The sequence below is a fragment of the Lepidochelys olivacea genome (assembly GCF_965140295.1).
Source record: "Lepidochelys olivacea isolate rLepOli2 genome assembly, chromosome: 1".
NCBI classification, from domain to species: domain Eukaryota; kingdom Metazoa; phylum Chordata; order Testudines; family Cheloniidae; genus Lepidochelys; species Lepidochelys olivacea.
This window is the reverse complement of record NC_140411.1, coordinates 261,054,852-261,082,672: the sequence shown is the minus strand read 5'-3', so window position 1 is coordinate 261,082,672 and position 27,821 is coordinate 261,054,852. Positions and strand designations below refer to the sequence as shown.

The following is a 27,821-nucleotide window of genomic DNA, read 5'->3' as shown; positions in this document are numbered from 1 at the left end:
TAAAGTGAGCACTGTACACTTTGTATTCTGTATTGTAACTGAAATCAATATATTTGAAAATGTAGAAAATATTCCAAAAATATTTAAATAAATGGTATTCTAATATTGCTTAATTGCACAATTAATTTTTTTAATCACTTGACAGCCCTAGTCAAATTCAGATTTTTTTTACTCCTATCCAAAAAAAGAAAGTGTGTTCTCCACTACAGAAAGAGATGACTCCTGGTCTACAACCTGCCCAGGAATGGAGGCAGAGAATTCTGGTATTCTCCACAGACAGGCAGCCCTGGCTCCAGACTGGCTGACAATCTTTGCTCTGCCACCAACCAGCAGGGAGAGGGCGAATGCCTGATATTACAGACTGTGTGGGGGCGCGGGAAGAGATGAGAAATAACAATGGGAAGCGATTAGCAGATTTGAATTACAAGTGAACATTTATTGAAGAACACAAGTCTTTTCCCCATTCCTTGAGTGCACCAGTTGAGCTCAGTTTCTTACCAATGGATGTCAATACATGAGCAAAAAGATGATTACCACCACCTGCAGGGGTCAGTTTTCAATTATAGAGGCTGAGACTGAGCTCAAAAACCAAATATTTCATTTAAGCCAATGATTTTAGAAGTCCTAGTTTTCTCTTTAAAAATTTATTTCAATTAATATCAGTCACATCTATTGTCTGAACTGCTAGTGGCAGATTTCTAAGAGAAGCACTTTTTATTTATATTCAATAACCAAGGTCAAACAGTTTACCTAGCAAGTTCCCTCACTCTACCCCCGTGGTTCTCAAACTTTTGTACTGGTGACCCCTTTCATACAGCAAGCCTCTGAGTGTGACCCCCCCTTATAAATTAAAAACAGGTTTTAATACATCTAACACCATTATAAATGCTGGAGGCAAAGCGGGGTTTGGGGTGGAGGCGGACAGCTTGCGACCCCGCGTGTAATAACCTCGTAACCCCCTGAGGGGTCCTGACCCCCAGTTTGAGAACACCTGCTCTACCCCATAAGAACTGTAACAGCATTTTCAATGTACTTATGTATTATACACCTTCCATTACAGCTTTTCTTTAATGCAGTAACTGTATAATAGGTTCAGTCTTTTTTATCCTGTTTGATATTTCAAAAGCACATCGGCAATAAGTACTATCACCCCCTATTTCCTAATAGTTACAAAATCTGTGCATGGCATTGCCATTTGTTTTCTAAAATTTCCAGATGCAGCATAGATTGGTTAGAAAAAAATATTTTTTTTGAGAGACACACAGACCGAGACAGACGGTTCAGTTAATGAAATCAGGACCCTTCCAGATGGAATCACAGTTCAAGGTAGGTCAGTCCTATGCCTCAACAATCTTGACAGTGTTCTTTTAATACTAGACTCTCCCGCAAGACACTCTAGTGAAGGTGTTTCTATCCCCTGGTAAAATAAACTGAGATTCAGCCCCACTACAGAAACAAAGTCTTCAGGCCAACTGACAGTTACAAATGCCTGCTAATATACACCATTATGTACACAGTAATCGCTAATGAAGGAAATGTCACATGCTAACCAATACCATGCAAGTACTACACCTATTGATAGGTCTCTAAATAAGTGCATGTTTCTATTCCCATTCTCCCTTTATCCACTAACAATCTATTTGCCTATTACACATCTACATTTAAGTCCCTTATATACCAAAATGCAATCTACCTCTCTTCAGTAACTAGCCCCAATTTCATTTGATATTAACTGGGAGGACAACAGTAAAGTCTACCTATGCCTCATCCAAGTACTAATAGCTCCAAAGAAGTGGTTATAGAATAAAATATTCATTGAAGATGTGAACATAGTTGAAACTGGGACAACATTTTGAACTACTATAAAAGTAAAAGTTATTGGTGACTTACAACCAATTGGATTATTGGACCCACAAAATGTCTTGCAACTATCATCAATTTTTAATTCCAATTGCCACGTCAATGAAGCATAAGCAACAAGAGCCAAACTTTTTTTTTTTTTTTAAACTAACCTATAGTATATTCACTTAGGTAGATGAAAAATTAAGATGGTGGGTAAAAAGAAATCCAGATGACTAATCAAGCAAAAAGCAATATCCTCAACGAAGTATTGTGTTTATACTACAGCTGAATAATGTGACTATCCTTGTTTTTTAGCTGAGGTATCAAAATTGTAGTTTTACACTTGTACAAATTTTATTAGTAACCTAATTAGGACAGAGATCTTTATGGTAAGCTCTAGCATTTTACTCTGTATTTGTATAACATCTAGCACAAAGGGTCCTTGATCCTGACAGGGACCTCTGGACACCACTGTACAGTAATACAAGTAATTTGGTGACGAACTCTGCCCACTGCCAGTTTTGAATGTTCTCTCCAGTCAAAATAGTTCTGGGAAGGTAAAATACAATGTTGTAAGTCACCTGAAAAGCTGCAGCTAGAAATCAGGTCAGCTGTGAAAGAATTCTTGATTTTATTCACAGTAAACAAAGGCAGCAACAAAAGGCAGAGCACACTATTTTGATGAGGCCAGCATAATACCTATCCATGTTATTCTCTGCAATCACATACTGTTTCCCCATTAAGTCTCTGAGAAATTTTATTAAGGCAGAAAGTTAACTTCCACTTTTTTACATTATCTGCTTCATTTCAAAAATTTTCTGCATGTTTCAATTACCACAAGTTTGCAACTCTTCTTTAATTTACTATGATACTAGTATGAACAGAAAGAAATGACAAGTATTTTGAAAAGCTTGGCTCATTTCCACTATGGAAAAGAATGCATCTGCTCAGTACTAGAACCTCCCTGAGTTCATCTTAGCTATCTATCTAAGAAACAACTTCAGCCACAAAGGTAGCAGCCTGTGTTGCTAGCCTACTAAAAGCTTAAGACCAGAACCAATGAAACAGCACGGTTCCCCGCATTAGCTAGAAGGCAGTGTTTTAGGGATGGATGGGTAAGATCACTCTCTTCCTTTAAATGACCAAGTGACACTGGAATTGTATGTTAAAAAAAAGTTTCTATGGTCTGGCTCTGCCAAAGATCCAAGATCTTCCTACCCTCTACAAAGAGAGAAGTCAAGAAAAGAATAATCACAACAATGTTGGCACTGGCTCGAGCAAAGAAATTATCTAGGATATACATAGGACATCCATTATTACAGTACCATTAGCAGAGGGCTTTGCCCTCCCCCAGCCAAAGAAAGGTTTCTAGATTTCCACCAAAAAGTACTTAAACACACATTTTCTCCATGCACTTTCTTAATAGAAATTAGTCACTTTGTTTTATTACATTTCCTCTTTCCTCAAACCATAAAAGGCCAGGATCTAAAATGGTCCATCCAGTAAAGGACATTTCATTTACAATTCCAGTTCCTTTCTGGAAATTTATTTTAAACAAAGTAACATTCACATTTCAGGGAACACCAATCTACCAGATGCACACCAAGGGTTGACAATGAGCAAACTCTTCTTTTGGTGCATTTCACAGTGGTTTCACCAGACAAGGAACATGTAAAGCTTCATATACACATTTCCGCTGGTAAAGTGAGTTCACTTTCTCAGCTCTAGCTTCCTAACGCCATTAATCCTTTAACTACAAATTCTGATTAGCCCACTGCAGAATATACAAAGCAGAATTTTGTGTTTCAGAATTTAAGGCAAATCAGCACACTGACTTTTCAGTCACTAGCTACTATGAAATACGTGTATTTAAGAAACCAAGGGCGAGCACCCCAAGAACAACCAATGCTTCCAGCACGTTTAAACAAGAGTGGTTCCCACCATTTACTATGGTAAGGCCCTTTTTAAATAAACGTGAGACTCACTGTTTGTTTTCTTCACCAGGAGGTGGAGTCTTGCCATGCCCTTCCATTACAAAATCCTCATGTTCCATCTGCAAAGGCAAGCATTGCAGGTCAGAAATTGGTGAAGCAAAGTGCATGTCACCCTAATGTGTTCTTTTTCCACATATCACAACTCAGTGTGGCCACTTTATTTCAGTGACTGGTCCAGAACAGACCATCTAGATTCTAAACAATGAATGCACACCTTCATTCCTCTTATAGTGGTATCATTCTATAGCACAATTTCCAGAATGCTTGTGTGCATAACAAAATAAGAGCTTCCGAGAGAGGAAGGATGGTTTAATGGCTAAAGCAAATAAGCAATAGTTAGGAGATCTGGATTCTGTACCTAGCTCTGTCATGGACTTCCTGTGTAGTCTTGGCCAAGCACTTCATCCTTCTACTTCAGCTTCCCTATATGTAAACTGGGAATAAAAATACTTATCTATCTCACAACATCTTTAACATTTTTAAAGGACTTTGGGATCCGGGAATGGAGGGTACTGTAAAAACAGAGTATATTTTGTGAAAAATAACTTTTGTATTAAAAAAAGACTTGTCCATATGCATACCGCCACATACTGTAGCCACCGGAAGAAAAAGCCTAAGCGAGCCTTCAAACAAATGCTGTTCCAGTGATAGCTTAAGGAAGACATTTCCTCTGGCTCTCATGACAGAAGATACAAGGGACACTAACGAAGTTTTCTGTTTAACTTATATTTTTCTCCACAATTCCAGTGTGTATTTTAAACCATTTCTTAGGCAAGGAAATCAGAGCACCCAAACACTACATCTAATCAATCATCATTCAATTACCTCCCTCAGCTAGAATTTCCTGCACGGGCAGCAGAATATTTCGCCCTTATATAAAAACCACACATAAATGTATTATATATAAATAGAGCCCTTCATGGATACAAAATTTGTATCTGCATCAGATCTCCGATCTGCAAAAATGGTCCGTGGATATCCACATGCACAGATATAAAGCGGGTATCCACAGATTTTCAGGGCTCTCTATATAAACACCAACACACACACATCTTGCAACCTTACACACCATGTGAAGTAAGCAAGCCACACTGCAATACTTGATATAGGCTTGTAGACACCATTGTCAGATGACAGATAAAATCAACTGAATGATACCCAAAAAAGACACCTGTGATCCACTGTTTGAAACTGGGGGTAGGGGAGAAGAGCATTAATACACGAGGTAAGGGTAACCTGCTTTGGTAGTTCTTTGAAAAAATAGTAGGTACCCCCAATTTGTACCTCAATACTCTCAAGCAGTGACAAAAAAAAAATCACTTATACAAGGCACTGTCTGAGTATCCAAAGATGACATTTTACAGGGACAAGAGAAGCAACATTATTGTCTGGGTAGACGAGTACTCCTAAACAAGACCACAGATGCACTGTAAAAGATCAATGAGCTATAAGCAAGAAGTGATGTTCAGTAAACATATATTCCCAAACAAAACATGTTTAAGATTAATACATATTTACAACTTATTTAAACTTTATTTAGTGACTATTTAAAACATCATCAAAACATTGTAGTTATTTTTAAAAAATGCTTAAAAGCCAGGAAATTCAGCACTGTAGTTTTGCAAACAAGCATAACTTCCATCCATTATGGAGTTTGGGGTCTTAAAGACCTATGGAGTGGATGAAGGAGGTAGATATAATAGAGTTTCTACTTTTTATTGTGCAGTGAAATTCTCTGGCACAGTGTAATGGCACATGGAAGAAGGTATTCATATGCAATACAGAAACAAAAGGAGAGATTTTAGTATGTTTTTCGATATATGTTCAGGTGGATTGGGAAAGGTCTGTTGCCAATCTGAAATCTGAAATCTGTATGTACAGAAAATGTGGGGAGGGTTTGTGGTCTTGGAAATCAGTGCACCGTAATTTGGAGAGAAGAACTGGATAGATAGGACAGATATTTATATAGGATCAGAGTTAAGCTAAACTGACATTTTTTATAAAATGCAAATTCACTCCTACAGAGGCCAATAGAAAGGAGCAAAATTATGGCAGGTAAAATATAAAATGGAAATTAGGAGAGAAAAGTAGAAATTTGAAGAGCAAATAAAGACAAAATAAAGTCTTTAAATATATGAGAAGCAGGAAGCCTGAGAGAGAGGAGGAGTAAAATGAGCAATTAAAGGAAGGATAAGAACATTTCATAGAAGCAAAATGATTACTTTTAACCAAAGGAATGCTGGGGAGATCTCTTTCTTAGACCTAATCCTTTCAGGTAATAAAGATGAGTGACCGTCAGAAAAAGAGGAGGAATTTATACAAATTCATAAACTAAAGAGCAGCAAGTCACTAGGACCTGAACGTCCTGAAAGAATTTAAGAATGAAATCTGAAGTGTCAAAGGTAGCAAATGTTGGAAGCTTACAAGACATCAGGAGTGACCTATGACCATTAAGCTTCAGGTACCAGGAAAATTGTTTGAAATTGTAATTTAAAATAGAATTATAAAATACCTAGCGATGCATGGTATGATAAGGGACCATTTCTCTAAAGAAAAAAAATCAGTCCTTTTTGATGCATTAAAATTCTCTGAGTATGTCCACAAGATAATGGAGAAAGAACTGCCTAGCAATTTATTTAGACTTACGAAAATCCTTGTGCAAAGTTTCTCACAAGACGCTATTAGAAAAATTAAGCAGTTATGGAGTGAAAAATAAAGTACCAGCACAAATGAGAAACTGGCCAACAGACAAAACAAAGTAGGAATAAATGGTAAATAATACAGCAAAAGGTTAAGAGTAGGATGTCCCATGGATCTACACAAGGAGAGAGATTCTTTGATATGAATTGAATATCAATCAACTGGAAAAGGGGGTGAACAGGGAGGTGACAAAGTTTGCAGATGACATTTTCTTAGGTTAATCAAAACTAGAGAAAACTAGGGAACTTCAGAGGGACCTAACAAAGCTGTGTGAGTGGGCAGCACAGTGGCAGCTTCAATTCTGTGTTGAGAAATACAAAGGTAGTACACACAGGAAGGAACACATTACAGCATTTTAAATTAACTGGTCAGAAAGAGGACTTCCACTTCACTGTAGAATGCTCAATGCAAATCTCTGCTCTGCATGCTGCATAATAAAAAAAAAGACAAATATTAGGCTGCATAAAGAATAGTCTGGAAAGTAACACTGACATTGTAACATCATGTAAATCAATGGTATGCCCTCTTTCAGAATACTGTATTTAGTTCTGGTCACTCGATCCAAAAAAAAAACAAAACCCACAACAAACAACGAAAAACAAAAACAAAACAAAACAAAAACAACCATAACTGAAATAGTGGGGGTTTAGAGATACAATGAAAATGTTTAGAAGATGAGGAAAGACTGAAAACACTAGGATTGTTTGTCTTCTCTCAAAACATATGAGACACATGAGAGATACAGAACTATAAATGGTGTAGACGAATTAAAATGGGTGCCACTTTTTTCATCTCAGGACAAGATGACATTCAATTATATTGAAAAAGCACCAATTTAAAATAGAGAAGGAAATTATACATGGTGTAAAAAAATAACTTGGTGAAATTCACTGCCACAATATATCATTGAGGCCATGTGCTTAGAAGGATTTTTAGAAGTTAGATATTCATACGGATAGAACAACCACAGATACGTTAGAGATTATTAAAAAAATAGGAGGGATAACTCCCATGCTTCAGGGCATAAGCAAACCTCTGAGAGGGGCTAGAAACTTCTATGAACTGGTCATTCCAGAATTATCTGGTAGGTGGTTTCTTGCATCTTCCTCCAAAGCATTTGGTACTTACTACTGGCAATGGTTGGATATAAAATACTGGACTAGGCAAATTGCATGTCTGATTTGGTCTGGCAATTTTATGTTCCTACATAGTTTGCAGAATCTTGGCTCCAAATTTCTTAGCTTTTGAACAATTGCTTTTGGAAATAACATTTTATGGACATTTAACTGGTATATATTTGTAACTTTGAAATTTCATTCTACTCAAAATGACTTTGTTAAAAAATAAGACATTATGGAATTCCGAATTTGTGGTGTTCTAACAATTGCAGATCAAATTTACTCCACAAGTAAAATATTTTTCCTCCAGCCCACTCACTGGTTTATACATCATTGCTAGTAATTCTGGCAGGCCACATGCTGCCCTCCGTTATATCTGCCTTCAACTGGGATTTGCACAAAGGTAACTGAGCATATAATTTGAAAACAATGGAGTTGTGCACAGGAGACTCTGCAATTGGAACTTTGATTATGCACAAAGCCAGAAGAGACTCTTGTTCATATCGTTATAGCTGGGTTGTTTCTGCAGGGACGACAGGTAGTAAAATATCTGTCACCAAAGCAGACCAACAGCATTATGAATACACACAGGGGACAGATGTATTCATTCTATTTTAACAGAGCTTTGTCAGTGGATTTCCTACGCTTTAGGCATTATTTTGAAACACAGACCTGTGAAAGCTTTGTTTAGCTTTTATTTTCACTAGAATAAATTCCTGCAACCCAACTAGTTCAGCTGGTGGAGTTTTTAAATTCCACAGAATATGCATGACCAAGGGAAAGAAGTAGTGTAATGCACTCTGGCACCCAACAGTTATATCTGCTGTGGTGTGAATGTGGAGGAGGTGCTTACCTTCTGTATTGAAAGCGTGAAACCAACAGAATGGAGAAGGAGAAGGATGTATGCACAAGGTATGTCATTTCCTTCCTTGCGTTACACTTGGCTGAGGGCAGGCTTTGAGACTCACCCCTCCAAGCCTTCCGATCCCACCCACAGTCCCATGTGTCCCCACTCACTCTGCCTCCTTTTACTCCCCAGCAAGCCTCTCAATATCCTTTTACTGTGCCCTGACAATGCCAAGACCAGTGCTTATGCCCTCTCTTTCTAAGCAAGTTGGAGCCCAGCCTCCCTGCTGTGCTTCCATGATATGATGTGATTTGTGGCAGCAACACACCAACCATCTGAATCCATACATAATAGTGCATTCTAAGTCCTCAGCCTATTTTGTCTTGTATGATAGGCAGGGAAGGAAAATTGTCTTGGAGTTCACAGAAATCAAAGATTTTGTGATCTTTTCTCTCTCTTTTTTGACTTTGATGTAACAAGCAACTCTGTCAAAGGTGGAGAGTGCATGGGGGATTTGGAAGGGGAGGGGAGTGGTGGGAAAAAGAATAGGACTGAAGATTTTTTAAAATCCTGCTGCTAAAGAAGCATAGCCGTATCCACTCCACCCCCAGAGGAGTGAGGAGAAGCAGGAAAGGCACAGGAGCTGGCTGATGCATTGAGTTTCTCTTAACAGGGCTGCAGCCAGGGAGTCATTGATTCTAAGATCAAGAATCTGAAGAGAGTGCATTCACCACTTGTCCTTTATGGCAAAAGGTGTGGGTGCAAGCTTAAAGATGCTGGCAGCCAAGAAGATAGGACTTCAGGAAGCTGAGGCAAGATATTAATAACCTGCTATTTTTAGGAAAAAACATTGTGACATACATTTAATTCTAGCATTCTTGTTACTTCAAGACTATTGTCATGATGAAACCAACTTTTTAAAAACAAAAAAGTTCAGCTGTCAGTGCTGATCTAAAGATTTAACCAAAACTTACCAGTTCTGCCAGAGCCTGATATTGTTTTTCCAAAAGTTTAATTGAAACTTTAAGCTACCTACACTGGCTAAAAATATTTAAATCCATTAGTTCTCATTGAGGATGAGAAATGAATAAAATAAATCTGAAGTTTTTAGTCCAAGTTGTTGCAGACAGAATGTACCAAAAACATAAGAAAACTACAACAGTGAAAGACTACATTTCCCCAAACTCTGATGTTTCTAAGAAATCTTTTTCCAATTAACCTCAACATCTTGCAAAAGGAAATCTCCTAAATCTCTACTTTAGAGAGCGTATAGGAGAACTCTCAACTGGAAGGACTGTTTTCAGAAGAACTTAAGTAAGGGATAGTTGTTAAAAGCAAACACAAACATTAGGCTTACAATGAAAAGCTATTTAATCAGCGGAGAAAAAATAAGGATATCTGAATAAAGAGAAAAACATATATTCTTACATATAGTTAAGGTTGCTTGCAGAGTTCAATTAAAAAAAAAAAACACTGTTCCCACTCATTCAGCTCTCTAAAAAGTCCTCATTTAGGGCTCTAATTTTCCATGGACAAAATCTGTTCAACCATTTGCATTAAACAAGTGGATGAAAGAGTTTTGAAAAGATTTTAAGAATTTTTACTCAACAACAGGTCAAACACACATGAACTGTAAGCTTCATATTTGACCTATCACTATACCTTCATGAGGAACAGCTACATTTGATAAACATTTTTAAAAGTCCAGCAAACTGCTGCTAAGGTTTTACATTAGATTAAAACAAATGAAGCTCCAAATTTTATAACCTTGTCTACAACACTGAGGTTCTTCTCAAATTCTCCTACTGTTGCTCTAACACTAGTACATTTCCTAGGCACTAGCAACAGCAAGAGTGCTATTGTAGATGGGCCACCAGTATTTTCTCTACTGCATTACTCAGATGTGCTCTGACTAAAATGTCAGCAACTGGTCACTAGTGCTCCTTCCGTTGCTAACACTAATAGAACGGCACCAGTGCTAGAGGAATAGTGGAAGAATTTGTCAAAACACACCATATAGATACAGCTTATGAATCATCATAAAGGAGAAGAGGATATTGGCATATTATCTCCACCTGACCTGACCAGAGGCCAAGACAGGGATATCTTGGATAATCTGCACTGTGGAGAGAGTTTTGTGTAAACTAGCATTTTCCCCCACTTTATTTGCCTAGCATTGGTGGTAGAAATGTTGAAAGCACAATTTTAGACAAGTACAAGCATTTTCATCTAGCACTGCCAGACCAAAGAGGAGGGAGAATTTCCAAAAGTTCTCCATGTAGATGCATCCTCAGAGGGTGCATCTACATTAAAACAACAACATAAAATTAGTTCCAATACTATGACAACCAACAACAGCGCAGCTGCACCAGTGCTAAGTTGCTAGTATAAACGAGGTTCAGACACTGGATAATACTTAGTCCTGCCATGAGTGCAGGGAATTGAATTAGATAACCTCTCACGGTCTCTTCCAGTCCTTTGATACTATGATTAACAAGCATATTAACGGAAGCTCATTCAGAGCAGGTTCTCATGACATGGTGGCAAAAAAAATGCGCAAGTCCTGTCTATACTACAGCTTTGGTCTTCCTATTATTAGTGAAGCTGTACTGTAGTTGGCACTTTCTGTAACATAGGTACTGATTCTTCTAATGTGGACAAGACTGAACATGGCTCACTGAAACAGACATAGCAAAATCCAAAGGTGAGTGGGTTAACATCAAAACACACTGGGAAGAAGGATTGTGTAGTGGTTATAATCAAGGACCAGAACTTGAGGTTCTCCCTCTAATTTTGTCACTAACTCACCATGTGACCTTGAGCAAGTCACAACCTCTATGTTCCACCTCTAAAATGGATACGTTACTACTTACCTATCATACAAGGGTCTAAAAGGCTTAATGTTAAGCACCCTGAGATCCCTGAATGAACGATAATCAAGACTCAGGGCCCCACAGTGCTATACAGCCAAGACGACAGTCCATGCCCCAGAAAATTTACAGTCCACATTACTTAAGTGCAAAGTAATATTATACTGTAAAAGTTTTCCATTATCCACTAAATTGGTTAATTTAGAAGCATTTGATTTTAAATTAACTACAATTTGAGTACCTGGAGAAGACACTTGAAAAGCTTCACAGTGTCGAGGCTTCTTCAGACAGCATTCAGTAATATTTTAGGGAACCATTTCACCCCCCCACACACACACAAAGGCACAAAAAATGTGCTGAATGTGAGAGCTTGGAAGGGAGAAGACCCACCATTTTCTGCAGCCTTCATAGCTGACACCCTCTTCTCCATTAACATTATTATTATTATTATTATTGTATTTCTGAGGAGTTCTAGACATGGACTAGGACCCCATTGTATTAGGAGCCATACAACACACACAACAAAAAGATGGTCTTTGCCCCTAAAGAGCTTACAATCCATTCTCTACACAACGTATATGTGGATGCATGCATATATTTTGTTAGTATATAAAAAAAAAGAAAAAAAAGACATCCACAGACTCAAAATGCGCAGCTGAAAATGACCTCATTCAAAAAAGAAACAATAATCAAGACTTTAACCATTTCACAAGAATTTTGAAAAGAACCTGTCCAATTTAGTAACATTCTATCTACCTAAAATTCTCTCTGTATTTTCATTTGGCTATTGTCTTCACTGTCCTCCTAAACACCATTATAGCATGTTTTCTTGAAAAGAATAACGATACCATAATCCATCCCTGAGATGGCTGGATTCAACAGTGGGTGACCAATTCATATTGCTTTGGTGTTCATGTGGGTGAAGTGTAATTTATAAATGTAATCACCACCATTATTTGCAGAGTGCATTCCTGCATACATGCTGCCTTCTTAAGTAAAACAAACAAACAAAGTTTGATGAATATTTGTCAAACAAATTATCTGATGACAAGAAAAGTCCTCTAACATAGGATACATCTACACTGCAAAACAAAACAAAACCCACAGCAGCAAGTCTCAGAGACTGGGTCAACTGACTCCAAGCTCACGCAATGGGCTAAAATTAACAGTGTAGATGTTCCCATTCAGGCTGGAGCCTGAGCACTGAGACCCACCACCCGCACTGGATTTCACAGCCTGAGCAGAAACATCTTCACTGTTATTTTTAGCCCCATAGAATGAACCAACAGTCAGTTGACCCAGGCTCAGACTCACTGCTACAGGATTGTTTTTTGGGGTATTTTTGGTTTAGTTTTTTGCAGTATAGATGTAGTCATAGTTACTGTTCCACATTTTCTTTTCAAATGGTCATGCCTACGTTAACTTACTACATATAATGCATTGCAGAATTTGCAGTTAATTATAACTATTAAATAACTGTTTTCATACTCATGGCCTGGGAAAGCCAATCACCTGTGGAGAGCTGAGAGCTTTGATGCAAGGGCATGATCTTTTGCAGAATCTAGATTTTCATTTAAAAAAATACATTTCTCAGCTTTAAAATTGTGACAGTTATGTCAACTAATGTCTAGAAGGTTAAGTGATATACTTTTGCCTTCCTAAGTTTGCAGAGATACAGTTCCTGTGCCTTTAGTGCTGCTCAGTTTTACCAAGCTGCAGCAGACTGAAAGCAGATTAGTATTACCAAGTTTTCATAGATGCTACTCAGTACTCTGTGCGCAGCTATGATTTTCAGGCATCTCAGCTGGACACCCAGAAAATGAGGAACACCCAACGAATGGCCACTTCTAAAAATGTTGGGCAAATCATTAGACCAGCATCACACGGGAAATCTGTGGCAAATTTAGGGCTATAACCCAGCTCACACAGGTCCCAATGCAATGCCTTAACCACAAGACAATTCTCTCTTTCTGTAGCCTCTTGTGCCTCATTCATTATAAAACCTTATCTCTTTCACCATCCCAACTGAGGCACCAAATAAACAAACGGGGTCCTATGGAAAGCAATATGTGATAATGTAATTAAAGGCTGCTTCATAATGCATATGCACAAAGGAGCAGACTTAAGGTGTACAGGAATTCCCTAATTTCTGACTCCTTGACTTTGCAACCTTACCACAATATTCTTTTAATGTAGATTTTTGTATGGAATAATCTATTTTTATACACACACACACACACACTATAAGGGAAGAGGTAGAGAATGAGATATAAAGCGTGGATGAAAGAGCAGGAAAAGAAGAAACAGACACTGAATACAACACATGAAAAGAAATATTGATCCTCTATAACCGTGGTTCTCAACCAAAGGTACATGTACCCCTGGGGGTACACGGAGGTTCAATAAGGATAAGTGCAGGGTCCTGCACTTAGGACAGAAGAACCCAATGCACAGCTACAGACTAGGGACCGAATGGCTAGGCAGCAGTTCTGCGGAAAAGGACCTAGGGGTGACAGTGGACGAGAAGCTGGATATGAGTCAGCAGTGTGCCCTTTTTGCCAAGAAGGCCAATGGCGTTTTGGGATGTATGAGTAGGGGCATAGCGAGCAGATCGAGGGACGTGATCATCCCCCTCTATTCAACATTGGTGAGGCCTCATCTGGAGTAGTGTGTCCAGTTTTGGGCCCCACACTACAAGAAGGATGTGGATAAATTGGAAAGAGTCCAGCGAAGGGCAACAAAAATGATTAGGGGTCTGGAACACATGACTTATGAGGAGAGGCTGAGGGAACTGGGATTGTTTAGTCTGCAGAAAAGAAGAATGAGGGGGGATTTGATAGCTGCTTTCAACTACCTGAGAGGTGGTTCCAGAGAGGATGGTTCTAGACTATCCTCAGTGGTAGAAGAGGACAGGACAAGGAGTAATGGTCTCAAGTTGCAGTGGGGGAGGTTTAGGTTAGATATTAGGAAAAACTTTTTCACTAGGAGGGTGGTGAAACACTGGAATGCGTTACCTAGGGAGGTGGTAGAATCTCCTTCCTTAGAAGTTTTTAAGGTCAGGCTTGACAAAGCCCTGGCTGGGATGATTTAATTGGGGATTGGTCCTGCTTTTGAGCAGGGGGTTGGACTAGATGACCTCCTGAGGTCCCTTCCAACCCTGATATTCTATGATTCTTCTGGGGGGTACATCCACTCATTTAATATTTGCCTAGTTTTACAACAGGCTACATAAAAAGCACCAGCGACGTCAGTACAAACTAAAATTTCATAGAGAGTACTTGTTTATGCTATATACTGAAATGTAAGTACAATACACCGGACACTCGCTAGAACGCGAGATTTGGGATCCATGTCTGGTACCACATTATAGCAGGGACCGCGTTAAAATGAATTGCAATTAAAATAATTAAATTTGGGATCCATGCCACAACCGCATTATATGCGGATTCGCAGTATTTAGACACGCGTTCTAGCGAGGGTCCAGTGTATTTATATTCCAATTGATTTATTTTATAATTATATGGTAAAAAAATGAGAAAGTAAGCAATTTTTCAGAAGTAGTGTGCTGTGACACTTTTGTTTTTTTATGTCTGATTTTGTAAGCAAGTAGTTTTTCAGTGAAATGTAACTTGGAGGTTTGTAAAACAAATCAGATTCCTGAAAGAGGTAATCTGGAAAGGTTGAGAGACAATGCTCTATAAGAAGAAAAAGTGAACCAAGGCCAGGAAGAGAAATAAGTAGAATTCAATTTTTTATTTTTTATAACTTCAATGGATAACATTGATGTTTATTTTTATGCTTTTTTATTTTTATTTATTTAAATTATGGGGGAGGTCAGACAATTATTTAATGAGTGGACAGTGAAATTCAAAAATTAAAGCTTTATAGCCTTTAAAACGCAAATTGTCAACATCACATGTCAAAATATACAGAGTAAATATCCTTAGATCAATTGCTAGTAAGTTCTCAAGCAGCATTTTTCTTACTTTGCCTAACCATAAGTTTCGATTATTACTGATCAAAATATTTTTTGTCAATTTGTGTGTGTATTGTGAAATTGATGTTTACCAACATTTACCAATAAAAATTTAATCTTTCCAAAGCTAGAAATGAGGTATAACTAGATAGATGTAAAAAGTTACATTTTAAGTAATTTAACTGAAAGCTGACTGAAAATGTTACAATTCAATACAGTAATTTCTTGCTTAATGTTGTAGTTATGTTCCTGAAAAATGCTACTTTAAGAGAAACGATGTTAAGCGAATCCAATTTCCCCATAAAAATTAATGTAAATGCGGGGAGGGTAGGTTCCAGAGAAATTTTTTTCGCCAGACAAAAGATATATATATATATAGACATATACACACACACACAGTATAAGTTTTAAACAAACAATTTAATACTGTACACAGCAATGATGATTGTGAACCTTGGTTGAGGTGGTGGAGTCAGAGGGTGGAAGAGGGTAGGATATTTCCCAGGGAATGACTTACTGCTAAACGATGAACTAGCACTCGGCTGAGCCCTTTAGGGTTAATACATTGTTGTTAATGTAGCCTCACACTCTACAAGGCACTATGAATGGAGGGAGGAGACATCATGGCAGAGAGAGACACCACAGACACTGTGTGTGAGAGTGTGTGAGTGTGAGTGTGTGAGAGAGAGAGAGAGAGAGAGAGGTGCATTGCCCCTTTAAGTATGCTAACCCCACTCTAAGTACACTGCCTTTTTTAAAAAAAGAAAAGGGGTACTTGTGCCACCTTAGAGACTAACCAATTTATTTGAGCATAAGCTTTCGTAGCTCACGAAAGCTTATGCTCAAATAAATTGGTTAGTCTCTAAGGTGGCACAAGTACCCCTTTTCTTTTTGCGAATACAGACTAACACGGCTGCTACTCTGAAATCTGCCTTTTTAAGTAAACCAGCAAGTTGAGACAGCAGCTGCTGACAGAAAGCTCCCCCCCTGCGGAGATAAGGCACAGGAGTGGGGGGAGGGGGGAAGGAGCAGGGGGAGGAGGACACCCTGATATTAGCACCCCTCTTTCCCCGCCCGAAGCGGGGGCTCCTGGGAGCAGTTCCAAGGCAGAGGGCAGGGGCAGCACACGGCAGTGGTGGGGAGGGAAAGGTGAATTGCCTGGTAGCCTGCTGGGCAGCTGCTGCACAGAGAACTTAGGGGAGCTGATACAGGGGCTGCCAGTTCACCCTGGTTCCGAGCCCCCACCAGTTAGCTCCAACAGGCTGCTCTTCCTGCAAGTGTACAAAGCAGGTGGCTGCCAAACAACGTTATAAGGGAGCACTGCGCAACTTTAAACAAGCATGTTCTCTAACTGATCAGCAACGTAACAACATTAACCAGGACAACGTTAAGTGAAATGTTACTGTACAGTACACATCTATTTTTTTCATTTACACTGCTGGGGTCATAGCAACAATGGTATTTTTCACCCTAGTTAATAGGCTTAAGTCTCAGGCTAGTAGGTGTCAAATTTTTCAAGCCCTGTTCAAACAGTTGGCCAATCTGGTCATGCTGAGCCTCTCAGATGCTTTTGATAGCATGGACCATGAGTTGTTGCTCTGGTGATTAATAGATGTGGCTGGGGTCTGCCTTCCAGCGGTTCAAGTTATACCTGTAAGAATCAATCAGTGATAGTGGACAGTTATTTGTCATCACTGAAGGACTGGATACAGCATCCCTCAATAATCTATCCTATTCCACAGGTTTCTGAATGTCTGTGGTTTCTTGGCTAGATCACTGTAATTTGTTTTACTTTGACACTTCATTCTAGCTGATGAAGATCAAGGTCTATGTCTGTGGTTTGAGAAGATGATGCAAAAGAGAGAGTGTAGAGGAGGGTGAAGGATAGTGCAAACAATCTGGCAAAAAGGAACAGTAGGGTCAGAATCAAATGGAAGAAAAATAATTTAATACTAAACAAAGCCCAGAAGGGTGGAACTAACTAAATGTACACAAAGTACCACCTAGATCATGTCTACTTTTATATTGCTTATCTCTCTATTCTCCTTCACCTGTATTTTACCTACGTAGAAGGTAAACATTTTGGGAGAGACAACTGAAGCTTTTGGCGACCATGTGATTGCTGGATGTGTAGCAGAATTCCTTGGAGAAAACACTTCATAATTTGTTGGTCTTCCATCCTAATGATATATCCGTACCACGAAAGCTACCAAAAAGGTATTGCCAGACCTCTGCACATGCCTGAGAAGATGGGTTTTGTAGCTTGCCTGGTAGGTCTGGCAGACCAAAGAGTGGGGAGAGAATTCCAGAGTGAAGGGTCCTACAGAGGTACCTACTGGCAGCTCCCTCACGTTCAAGTTGAAGTCTTTCCTGGTGTGGGATGAGGAAGAAGGATCTCTTAGATCATTGGTTTTGGGACCAGGCTAGAGCTTTAAGAGGTACTTCAGTGCCTAAGTCCCATTTTAGGCACCACTGCAATCCACAAAACTCCCATTCAGCTGCCGCCTAGCCCTGCAAAAGCCTAAATTCTCCTGTGCCTAAGCCTTTTTCTTCCGAGTATGCACACTGCTGTCTCACTCTAGCTGTCCAGATGCCTATCTCCCACGTAAGCCCCAGAGTGATTCACAAACTATCAAAGATAGGTATTCAGCTGCCCAAGCCACGTACAGAGGCCCGATCCCATAAGCAGCCTCTGAGAATACCTACTGGTTTATGGAAAACAGACCTGTCACATTCACATATTTTCTTTTGATGAGATTACAAGTTTGGTTGATAAAGACAATAGTGTTGATGTAGTACCGGATGCCATTTTGATTAAAAAAAACTATATTGATACGAAATTAACATGGCATGTGTAGCGGGGTGGCTACCCTGCTCCTAAAATAGGAGGGGTTAAAAGCAGCCCTGGAGAGGGCTGTGGCTGGGGATGGCTGATTGGGGAAGCAGCCCCAGCTGGCCTGTATAAAAAGGCTGGTGAGCCAGAGGCCCAAGGAGTCTCTCTCCCAGCTGTCTGCCTGACAGAATACTGCGGGTGGTGCAGTGCTGGGGAAGGAGCAGGCTGAGCGGGGGCGCTCCAGCCTGGCAACTCCCTAGGCTATAGGGCCTGGTCCAAAGCCCACAGAGGTACTGGGAGGCAGAGGAAGGCAGCAGGTCCGAACCCCCTTGCCTATGATGAGTGGCCTTCACACTACAGTCTGCCCCAGGGAGCAGGGGCTTGGTGATGACTGGCAGTAGCCCAAACTGAGGCAAAGTGGGGATAGTGGGTTGGGGGTTCCCCAGGAAGTGGAGACCCAGAGGCAGAGTGTGGGGGTACTGCCAGGGGGAAGAACCCCAGAGAAAGGGGCACCGGAATCTGTGAAGGACACGGGAGCCAGAGCTGTGCGGATCACCGGCTTGCAGATGGCGCTCCAGGCTGGAAAAGAGTTAATTCCCAACGACCAGCAGGAGGCGCCGCAGGGGTGAGTCAGCTCCTTTATAGCATACATTAAAATGGTTTAAAAACTGACTGATAGGCCCCAAAATGTAACCGTAAAAAGGGAATCATCATTGAGTTGGTGTGTTTCTAAGAGTGTCCTGCAGTGGTTTGGTTCTTGGCTCCATTCTATTTAAACAGTGATCTGGAAGGAAACATGAAATAACTGATGAAGTTTTTGGATGACACAAATATTGGGGGAAATGGTAAATAATGAAGAGACAGGTCACGGATAGTCAGATTGGGATCGCTCGGTAAACTGGACTCAACTGAGGGGCAAGCAAACAATATGCATTTTAATGTAAATGTATATATCTAGGAAAAAAGAATGTCGGACATACTTAAGTTACAAGATGGGGGAGTCTATCTGGGAAGTAGTGACTCTGAAAATGGTGGCTAATCAGCTGAACATGTGAAGCTGTGCCCAAAAGGGCTAACACAATCCTTGGATGCATAAACAGGGGACTCTAAAGTAGAGAGGTTGTTTCACCTCTGTAGTTTGCACTGGTGTAACTGCTGCTGGAATGCTATGTCCAGTTCTAGTGTCCACAATTCAAGAAGGATGTTGATAAATTGGAGAGAGTTCAGAGAAGAGCCATGAGAATGATTAAAGGATTACAAAACAACCCTTATAGTGACAAGCCCAGGGAGCTCAATCTATTTAGCTTTAAAAAAGGGAATGTTAAGGGGTGATTTGATCACAGTCTGTAAGTATCTACATGGGGAACAGATGTTTAATAATGGGCTCTTCAGTCTAGCAGAGAAAGATGCAGCATGATCCAATGGCTGGAACTTGAAATTTAGATAAATTCAGACGGGAAATAAGGCATAATTTTTTAACAGCAAGAGTAATTAACCACTGGAGCAATTTACCATAGTTCATTGTGATTCTCCACCACTGGCAATTTTAAAATCAAGATTGGATGTTTTTCTAAAAAGATATGCTTCGGGAATTATTTTTCACACATTCTATGTCCTGTGCTGTACAGGCCAGATTAGATCAGTGGGGGAAGGCAGGGAGTGAGCGCAACTCAGTCCTGCTCCACCTCCGATCCAACCACGATTCCACCCCACGGGAGAGGGGGCACAGACACATTCCATTACTGGTAAGAGAGAGTGCAAGAGGAAAAAAGTTTGGGTACCACTGGACTACATGATCACAATGGTCCCTTCTGACCTTGGAATCTATAGGAAACACTGGAGTTTTGTGATCACAAAATTCAAGTTATTGCAATCCCTTCCTACCATGGCTTCTTCCTCCTTGTTCAGAACATAGCAGGATATTTTCTCATTAGTCTGAGCAATCAGGATCATTTTACATCTAACTCATGAGTTTTAAATTTCCTAAAAAGTGGCAAATTAAGATGGAAGAATTTTAAAGCCTTTTACCATGCAAGTTCTGGTTATATTCAAAATCACTTGCTTGAATCCTGTTGTAATGAGTATCTGAATTTCGACACCATCTTTAATGGACAGTGTGCTTTAGTGAACTCTAGGATGGAGAAACTGCTCCTCCCAGTCCTCAAAGTCTGATTCAGCCCATCCTTCCCCCTTTTTTAAACTCTGGGCACCTTGCAGGAGTATTTTCAGAGTGCCACCTCTTACAAGTCATTATTTCGTTATCCAGTGCTAGCTTAATTTTGGAGGGCAGGGCAGCCATATAAGCCACAGTTCTTCAATGGTTGTAATAACAGTCATTTCAAAGCTGCACTCTGTCCAAGATAAACTACAACAAAAACATGAAAGGCCACCTTCGAACACAATTAAAATCAGTCACACTAAATCGAGGGTCCAATACAAAAAAGTATCAGAAGAGATAGTAAATGTGGCTCAATGGTTCTAATGAAAAACATTTATTTTTTCAAATAAATAAATAAAGTAGGAGGAGGAGACCTGCTAAAAGCAAGTCCCCCACCCTGGAGCTCACAATAACAAAAGCAGAATTTGCTAACCTGTTCTTGTCACCAAACCAACATCTCCTTTCTCTCCCATTTAGTCTCTTCCAGAGCATCGCTCCCCCTCCAAATTGAGAGGTTCTCCATATATGGCAGCTTCCTCTTATTAACTGTCCCCTAAAGCAAACATTTCACTACACGCTGGTGCAATGTCCACACATGAAGTTATGAGACATAAGATACGAAAAGCCCTGCTAGGCCACATCCACCTTTATACTCAATGCAAGATATACCGTGGGAAACAATTTCCTAGTGCTCCATCTATACCAGTTTTAAATGACCCACATTTTGTGATTTCTACCACTCCACTCGGGAGACAATTTCCCAGCATAATAGATGGCACCACTAAAACAGTCACTGATACTCAACCTATATTTTGATTACTTAATTTAACTCTATTAATTCTTATGCACCTTTCTACCACCCTAAACAATTTTTGCAACCTGTTTACAGACCCTTCAAATTACATTTCAGTTTAGTTATTGCTTGACAAAGCTAGACATTTACAGCAGCCCTTTCAAAAATCTTTCCTCAAATTTATCCTGCAAATACCCTATTGCATTTTATAACAATTTTATCATCTTAGTCCACAGGAGTCTTTTCATATGGTAGGAACATCAAACAGACTCTCCCCTTTGCTTCCTTAGTAGTCTAGCTTTTTAAAGCCCTATATAATGATTGGCCAAATTAATGAAAGCACCAGCTTTTATGATATTATCTCTGTCAAGTGATATTCAATCTCACAACAGCTGAGCACAGATTCATAAACTCTAAACCCAGAAGGGAACATTGTGGCCACCTAGTCTGATGTCCTGCGTAGCACAGGCCACAGAACTTCCCAAAAATAATTCCTAGAGCAGATCCTTTAGAAAAACACCCAATCTTAATATAAAAATTGTCCATGGGGGAGAACCCACCACAACTCTTGGTAAATTGTTCCAATGGTTTATACTTTATTTCCTGTCTGAATTTGTCTAGCTTCAACTTCCAGCCGTTGGATCATGTTATACCTTTTTCTGCTATACTGAAGAGCCCATTATTAATATTTGTTACCCATGTTGATACTTAGAGATTGTAATTAAGTCACCCCCTAACCTTCTCTTTTTAAGCTAAACAGATGGATCTCCCCGAGTCTCCCAAAATAAGGTATGTTTTCTAATCCTTTAATCATCCTCTTGACTCTCTTCTGAAATCTCCCCAATTTATAAACATCCTTCTTCAATTTTGGACACCAAAACTATTCACAGTATTTCTTGCTGATGCCAAATACAGAAATAAAATAACCTCAACCCTTACCTGAGATTCCTCTATTTAAGCATCCAGTGATCACATCTGATCTTTTCGCACAGCATCACACTGGGAGCTCTTGTTCCACTGATTACCAGCCACAACCCCCAAATCTTTTTCAAAGACACTGCTTCCCAGGATACAGTCTACATCCTGTAAGTATGGCTTAGATTCTTTGTTCCCAATGTATATATTTACACTTAGCCGTACTAAAATGGCTATAGTTTCCTTGTGCCCGTTTACCCAGTGATCTAGATGGTTCTGAAAGAGTGACTTGTCCGCATCATTATTTACCACTTTTTGTGTCATCTGCAAACATAAGTGATGATTTTATGTTTTCTTCCAGGTCATTGATAAACGTGTTAAATAGCATAGGGCCAAAAACTGATCCCTGCGGGACTCCACAGGAAACACACCCACTTGATGACAATTCCCAGTTTTCAGTTACATTTTGAGATCTATGCAGTGTTGTTGTAGCCATGTCGGTCCCAGGATATTAGAGAGACATGCTGGGAGAGATAATCTCTTTTTTGGACCAACTTCTGTTGGGGAGAGAGAGAGAGAGACACACACAAGCTTTCAAGCTTACCCAGAATTCTTCTTCAGGTTTGGGATACGTACTCAGAGCGTCACAGCTAAATACACATGGGAACAGATTGTTTAGTATAAGTAGTTAACATATTTCAAGGGACCATTGAAGTGGTCTGTTAACACATCTTCAGTCCTTGGGAAGGTGGGAAAAGGGAGGGTTGTTAGTGGGTTATAGATTGCTTCAATAAGTAATAAATCCCATGTCTCTATTCAGTCATGATTTTTAGTGTCTAGCAAAGATATGAATTTAAGCTCCCAAGCTCATCTTTTGAAAGTGTTGTGCAGGTTTCCTTTGAGGATGAGGACTGACAGATCAGATGTAGAGTGATCATTTCATGAAAAGTGTTCACCCACAGGTGATATGGTGTTTTTGTCCTGGATGAACTACACCACTTGTTGCAACAGGCACATGTAGGACCCATGGATCTTGAAAGGTGTGTTGTGGGGGATGATTATCATTGTAGTAGTTTTTGCATCTGTTCTGGCAGGGTCTGGTGCCACTTTGAGTTGGTTTGTCCTGATCTGTGGGAAGCTTGTTTCTGATGAGGAACTTGGAGACGTTGGGGGTTTTTGTTTTGTTGTTGTTGTTGTTGTTTTTTGTAGGTTAGAAAGAAGGGGCTCCAGAAAGGTTTCTTTCAGGATACGGTCCCCACTGAGTATGGGTTGTAGCTATTTGATGATAACCCCTATAGTTCCAGTGTTGGGTGGTAGGTGACAAATAGGGATGTGCAATTGGAAGGGGTTTTGTTTCTGTATTGAAACACAATACTTCTGTATTGAAGTAGGTTCTCACGGAGTATTTGGGTGGCCTGTTCAACGTTGCAATCAACTTCTCTGGTGGAGTGTCCGTGTTTGGTGAAGGTGGTTTTCAGTGTGCTAGGGTGGATATCCTAGACTTTCTCCTCAGACTATATTCTGTATCTGAGTTCCTGGTTACAGATAACAGATTTCTTGGTATGTTCGGGGGCGCTTACCAATCTATCAAGGTAGGTGTGGTGATCTGTGGGTTCTATCAGTTAGCCAGTTTTTAATTCATTTAAAGTGTGCATTGTTCATTTTATACCATTCTACTTTTTTTTAAACCAAAATGTCGTGCCCAAGTCAAATGACTTACGTAAATCTCAGTATATTCCCTTCACACTACTACCTTTATCAAACTTGTAATCTCATCAAAAAAAGATATCCAGTTAACTTGACAGGATCAGTTTTCCATAAATCCATGTTGACTGGCATTAATTCCATTCCCCTCTTAATTCTTTATTGATCAAGTGCCCTATCAGCCGCTCCATTATCTTGCCTGGGATCAATGTCTGACTGACAAGCCTCTGATTACCTGGGTCATCCCATTTCCTCTTTTTAAAACTTGACACAACATTAGCTTTCTTCCAATTTTCTCCAACTTCAACTCCAAGGAGCAAGTCAATATTTCCAGATTACCTTTTTTTTTTTTTTGGTTAATACTCACTTTCACCTGCCTTGAAATGGCAACTGTAGAGCATTGAAAAGCTGCCTAGAGTCATCACAGGTTCAGTGCTCCAAATCTTACTGAAAATCAACACCGATGGTTCAGGATGGTTCAGAAAGCTTCTCACGCTCCTCTTTTAAAACCCTTGGATGCAAATTATCTGGACCTTCTGATTTAAAAATGTCTAACTTTAGTAGCTTCTGTGTAACATCCTCTAGAGATACTAGTGTAATGCAGTGTTTCCCAAACTTGGAACGCCACTTGTTCAGGGAAAGCCCCTGGTGGGCCGGGCTGGTTTGTTTACCTGCCGCATCCGTAGGTTCGGCTGATTGCGGCTCCCACTGTCCGTGGCTCACCGCAGCCCCCATTGGCCTGGAGCGGCAAACCGCGGCCAGTGGGAGCCGCGATCAGCCGAAGCTGCGGACGCGGCAGATAAACAAACCGGCCCGGCCCGCCAGGGGCTTTCCCTGCACAAGCAGCGTCCCAAGTTTAGGAAAAACTGGTGAAATGGAAAGAGTGTTATGACCATATGATGAGACCGCATCATCTGTTTTTTCCCCAAATACAAAACATATTTATTGATCACGTCTGCCTTTTCCACATTTATTATTGATCTTGTCATAGCATAGCTCAGTATGGTTAGTTCAGTCCCCATCTTCCTAAACACCTGTACAGCCAGGTAGCAAAACTCTGTTTTCTCAGACCCCCTTCAGAAAAAAATTCTAAGCTTTTGTTTACAAATGTTATAATTTGCAATTTCTCAGCTAGAAAAAATTACAAATGTTAACAAGGCTAACCTTCTGTGGGTGCTTTACTACCAGTAGATACATGAACTGACCACAGTGACGTAGCCATTTGAGAAACATCTAAATATGGGTCAATACATTTTTTCAGCTCCAGCATACTAAAGGGGGTGTGAATAGTTCTTGACTTACAAATCAGAGACACAATCCTGAACAGCACTTTAAAAAAAAAAAAAAAAATCAAAAGCAACCCAGTCTTAACCGCAGGATTCTACTCAGATGCCAGAAGGGTAGCAAAGCTGGAGTGAATCACAGGGATAAGGACAGGAAAATGACAAAACATGAGGGAATATTACAGGCTGATGAATCAGAACAGGTGGGTAAATGGAAAGGAAATAAAGCAGCAGCAGATAGCTCTACAGGAAAGTTTCTCAAGAGGGCTTGATGTGCAGCACTGTAGAGAGAACCAAAACAAGAATAAGGGCAAGTCAATATTTCTAGATTACATTTTTTCTTGGGGGGGGGGGTTAATACTTTCATCTGCCTTGAAATGGCAACTGTAAAGAGTGCATTGAAAAGCTGCCTAGAGTCATTACAATTTCAGTTAGCACCTCTCTGTCTTCAGCTAAAACACTATTTTGTAAATACTTATGGCAAAACTCTGAATCATGAGAAGTTCATACAACTGCCAACAGAGCAGTAGACCTACCATTCTCCCCTTCCTCTCCTACCCTCAGTAGAAGTCCAACACCACCATCACAAACACTGAGCTGGCACTCTGTCTACAGATCCTAGAAGACCCTGCACTTAACAATTCAGCCAGAAAGAATCAACAAATGGCTTGAACTTGCATTTTTTCCCGCTTTTCCCACAATCCCGGAGGATCAACACAATCCAGAAAAACACAGCTACACATCACAGGACTACTTGGAATTTGCTTTAAATGCTAAAGGCTCAACATTTACAAGCATGAAAAAAGTTACAGTAGTTATCAGAAAATACAGTTTAAACTTTGTTTAATAGACTTGTAGTACAACCAAAAAAATCTCCTGCCAGTGCTGGAAATACTCTAAAGATATTGTTATTTGAATTGGAAATTTTAGTTTCCTCCCGCAAGTGTTATGGTAAAAGAACAATTGAGAATTACAGAATAGAAGTGTTATCTACACAGTAATCCTGAACAGCTTGACAAAAATCAGTCTAAAGATCAACTGCAAATATGTAGTCCAATACTTGTTTTTTTAAATAAATTGAGGCTTCTACTGGAAAGCATCGGAGTATCCATTTAATGGCATAAACACATAACCTTAAAAATAAAGCAGAAATACTTGTATAACCCAAAGAGCTGTTTTTCAGTAAAAGTGCTAGCTTCCTTTTAAATTAATTTTAGTTTTAGGTGAACAGGAGGCTTCAATAAGATTGAAAGGGTGACAGGCTCTTAGTATTAACTCCTCTGTGTAGTGAAGCAAAAGGTACTTCCCTCAACTAGACTTAGCTCTGGTCTACACTACAAGTTTAGGTCGAATTTAGCAGCATTAGGTTGATTTAACTTCGCTCCCATCCACACGATGAAGCCATTTTTGTTGACTTAAAGGGCACTTAAAATCAATTCCTATACTCCTCCCCGACAAGGGGATTAGTGCTGAAATAGACATTGCCGGGTCCAATTTGGGGTAGCATGGACGCAATTCGACAGTATTGGCTTCCAGGAGCTGTCCCACAGTGCTCCATTGTAACCACTCTGGACAGCACTTTCAACTCAGATGCATTAGCCAGGTAGACAGGAAGAGCCCCGGGAACTTTTGAATTTCATTTTCTATTTGGCCAGTGTGCGAGCTGATCAGCACAGGTGACCATGCAGTTCCAGAATCGCAAAAGAGCTCCAGCATGGACCGAAAGGGAGGTACTGGATCTGATCGCTGTATGGGGAGATGAATCCGTGCCATCAGAACTCAGTTCCAAAAGACAAAATGCCAATATATTTGCCAAAATCTCCAAGGGCATGATGGACAGAGGCTACAACAGGGACCCACAGCAGCGCCGCATGAAAATTAAGGAGCTCAGGCAAGCCTACTAAAGAGGCAAATGGCCTCACCGCATCAGAGCCCCAGATATGCTGCTTCTATGATGAGCTGCATGCAATTCTAGGGGGTGCCCCTACCACTACCCCACCCCTGTCCGTGGACACCTGCAAGGGGGGAGTCTCACGCAACAGGCATGAGGATTTTGGGGAGGAAGAGGATGGCACACAGCAGGCAAGCGGAGAAACCATTCTCCCTGACAGCCAGGAACTGTTTATCACCCTGGAACCAATACCCTCCCAAGGCAGGCTCCCGGACCATGAAGTCACAAAAGGCACCTCTGCTGAGTGTACCTTTGTAAATATAATACATGGTTTAAAAGCAAACGTGTTTAATGATTAATTTGCCCTGAAAACTTGAGACACATTTGAGGCCAGTACAGCCCCTCCTTTTAAATGGCCAACCCAACTGGTGCTTGGTATGGGAAAGGAGGGCGCTGCTGTTTGAAACCATTCCCACATGTTAAGAAGGTTGAAGAAGCTGAAAGACTGTGGCTTACCATGGCTGCCTGTAAACCAAATTCTGTTGCCTGGCCCTATGTGTGTGATCTCTTACACCAACCCGGCAGGCCCTCAATATAAGAGGCAAAATGCGACCCTGTACCAAAAGCACATGTGCTATGTAATAACTTGGTTCACTGCGAAAGAGTCTACCCATTGTTCTCTAAAATGTGTCTTTTTAAATACTACTCTCCCTTTTCTTCCCTCCCGCAGCTGCAAATGTTTCAACGCTCCCCCTTTCATCTACATCCCAGAGGCTAACGCAGATAAGAAGGCGAAAAAAATGCACTTGTGATGAAATGTTCTCTGAGGTCATGCAGTCCTCCCGCACTGAAAGAGCTCAGCAGAATGCGTGGAGGCAAACAATGGCAGAGTCCAGG

At 40.2% G+C, this 27,821-nt stretch overlaps 1 protein-coding gene across 3 annotated transcripts in view; it reads right to left on the bottom strand.

Annotated features, from left to right (window-relative positions):
* The window catches only part of TNRC6B (trinucleotide repeat containing adaptor 6B), a 212,099-nt gene that overhangs the window by 135,004 nt on the left and 49,274 nt on the right, over positions 1 to 27,821 (bottom strand). For 2 of the 3 annotated variants that reach the window (XM_084632991.1, XM_084632992.1), the window contains one exon: positions 3,828 to 3,895. The exons of the other annotated variant lie outside the window; for it this stretch is intronic. In XM_084632991.1, coding sequence (XP_084489117.1) covers positions 3,828 to 3,895 — 68 coding nt within the window. The remainder of the gene's footprint in view (positions 1 to 3,827; positions 3,896 to 27,821) is intronic. 3 annotated transcript variants of the gene reach the window in all.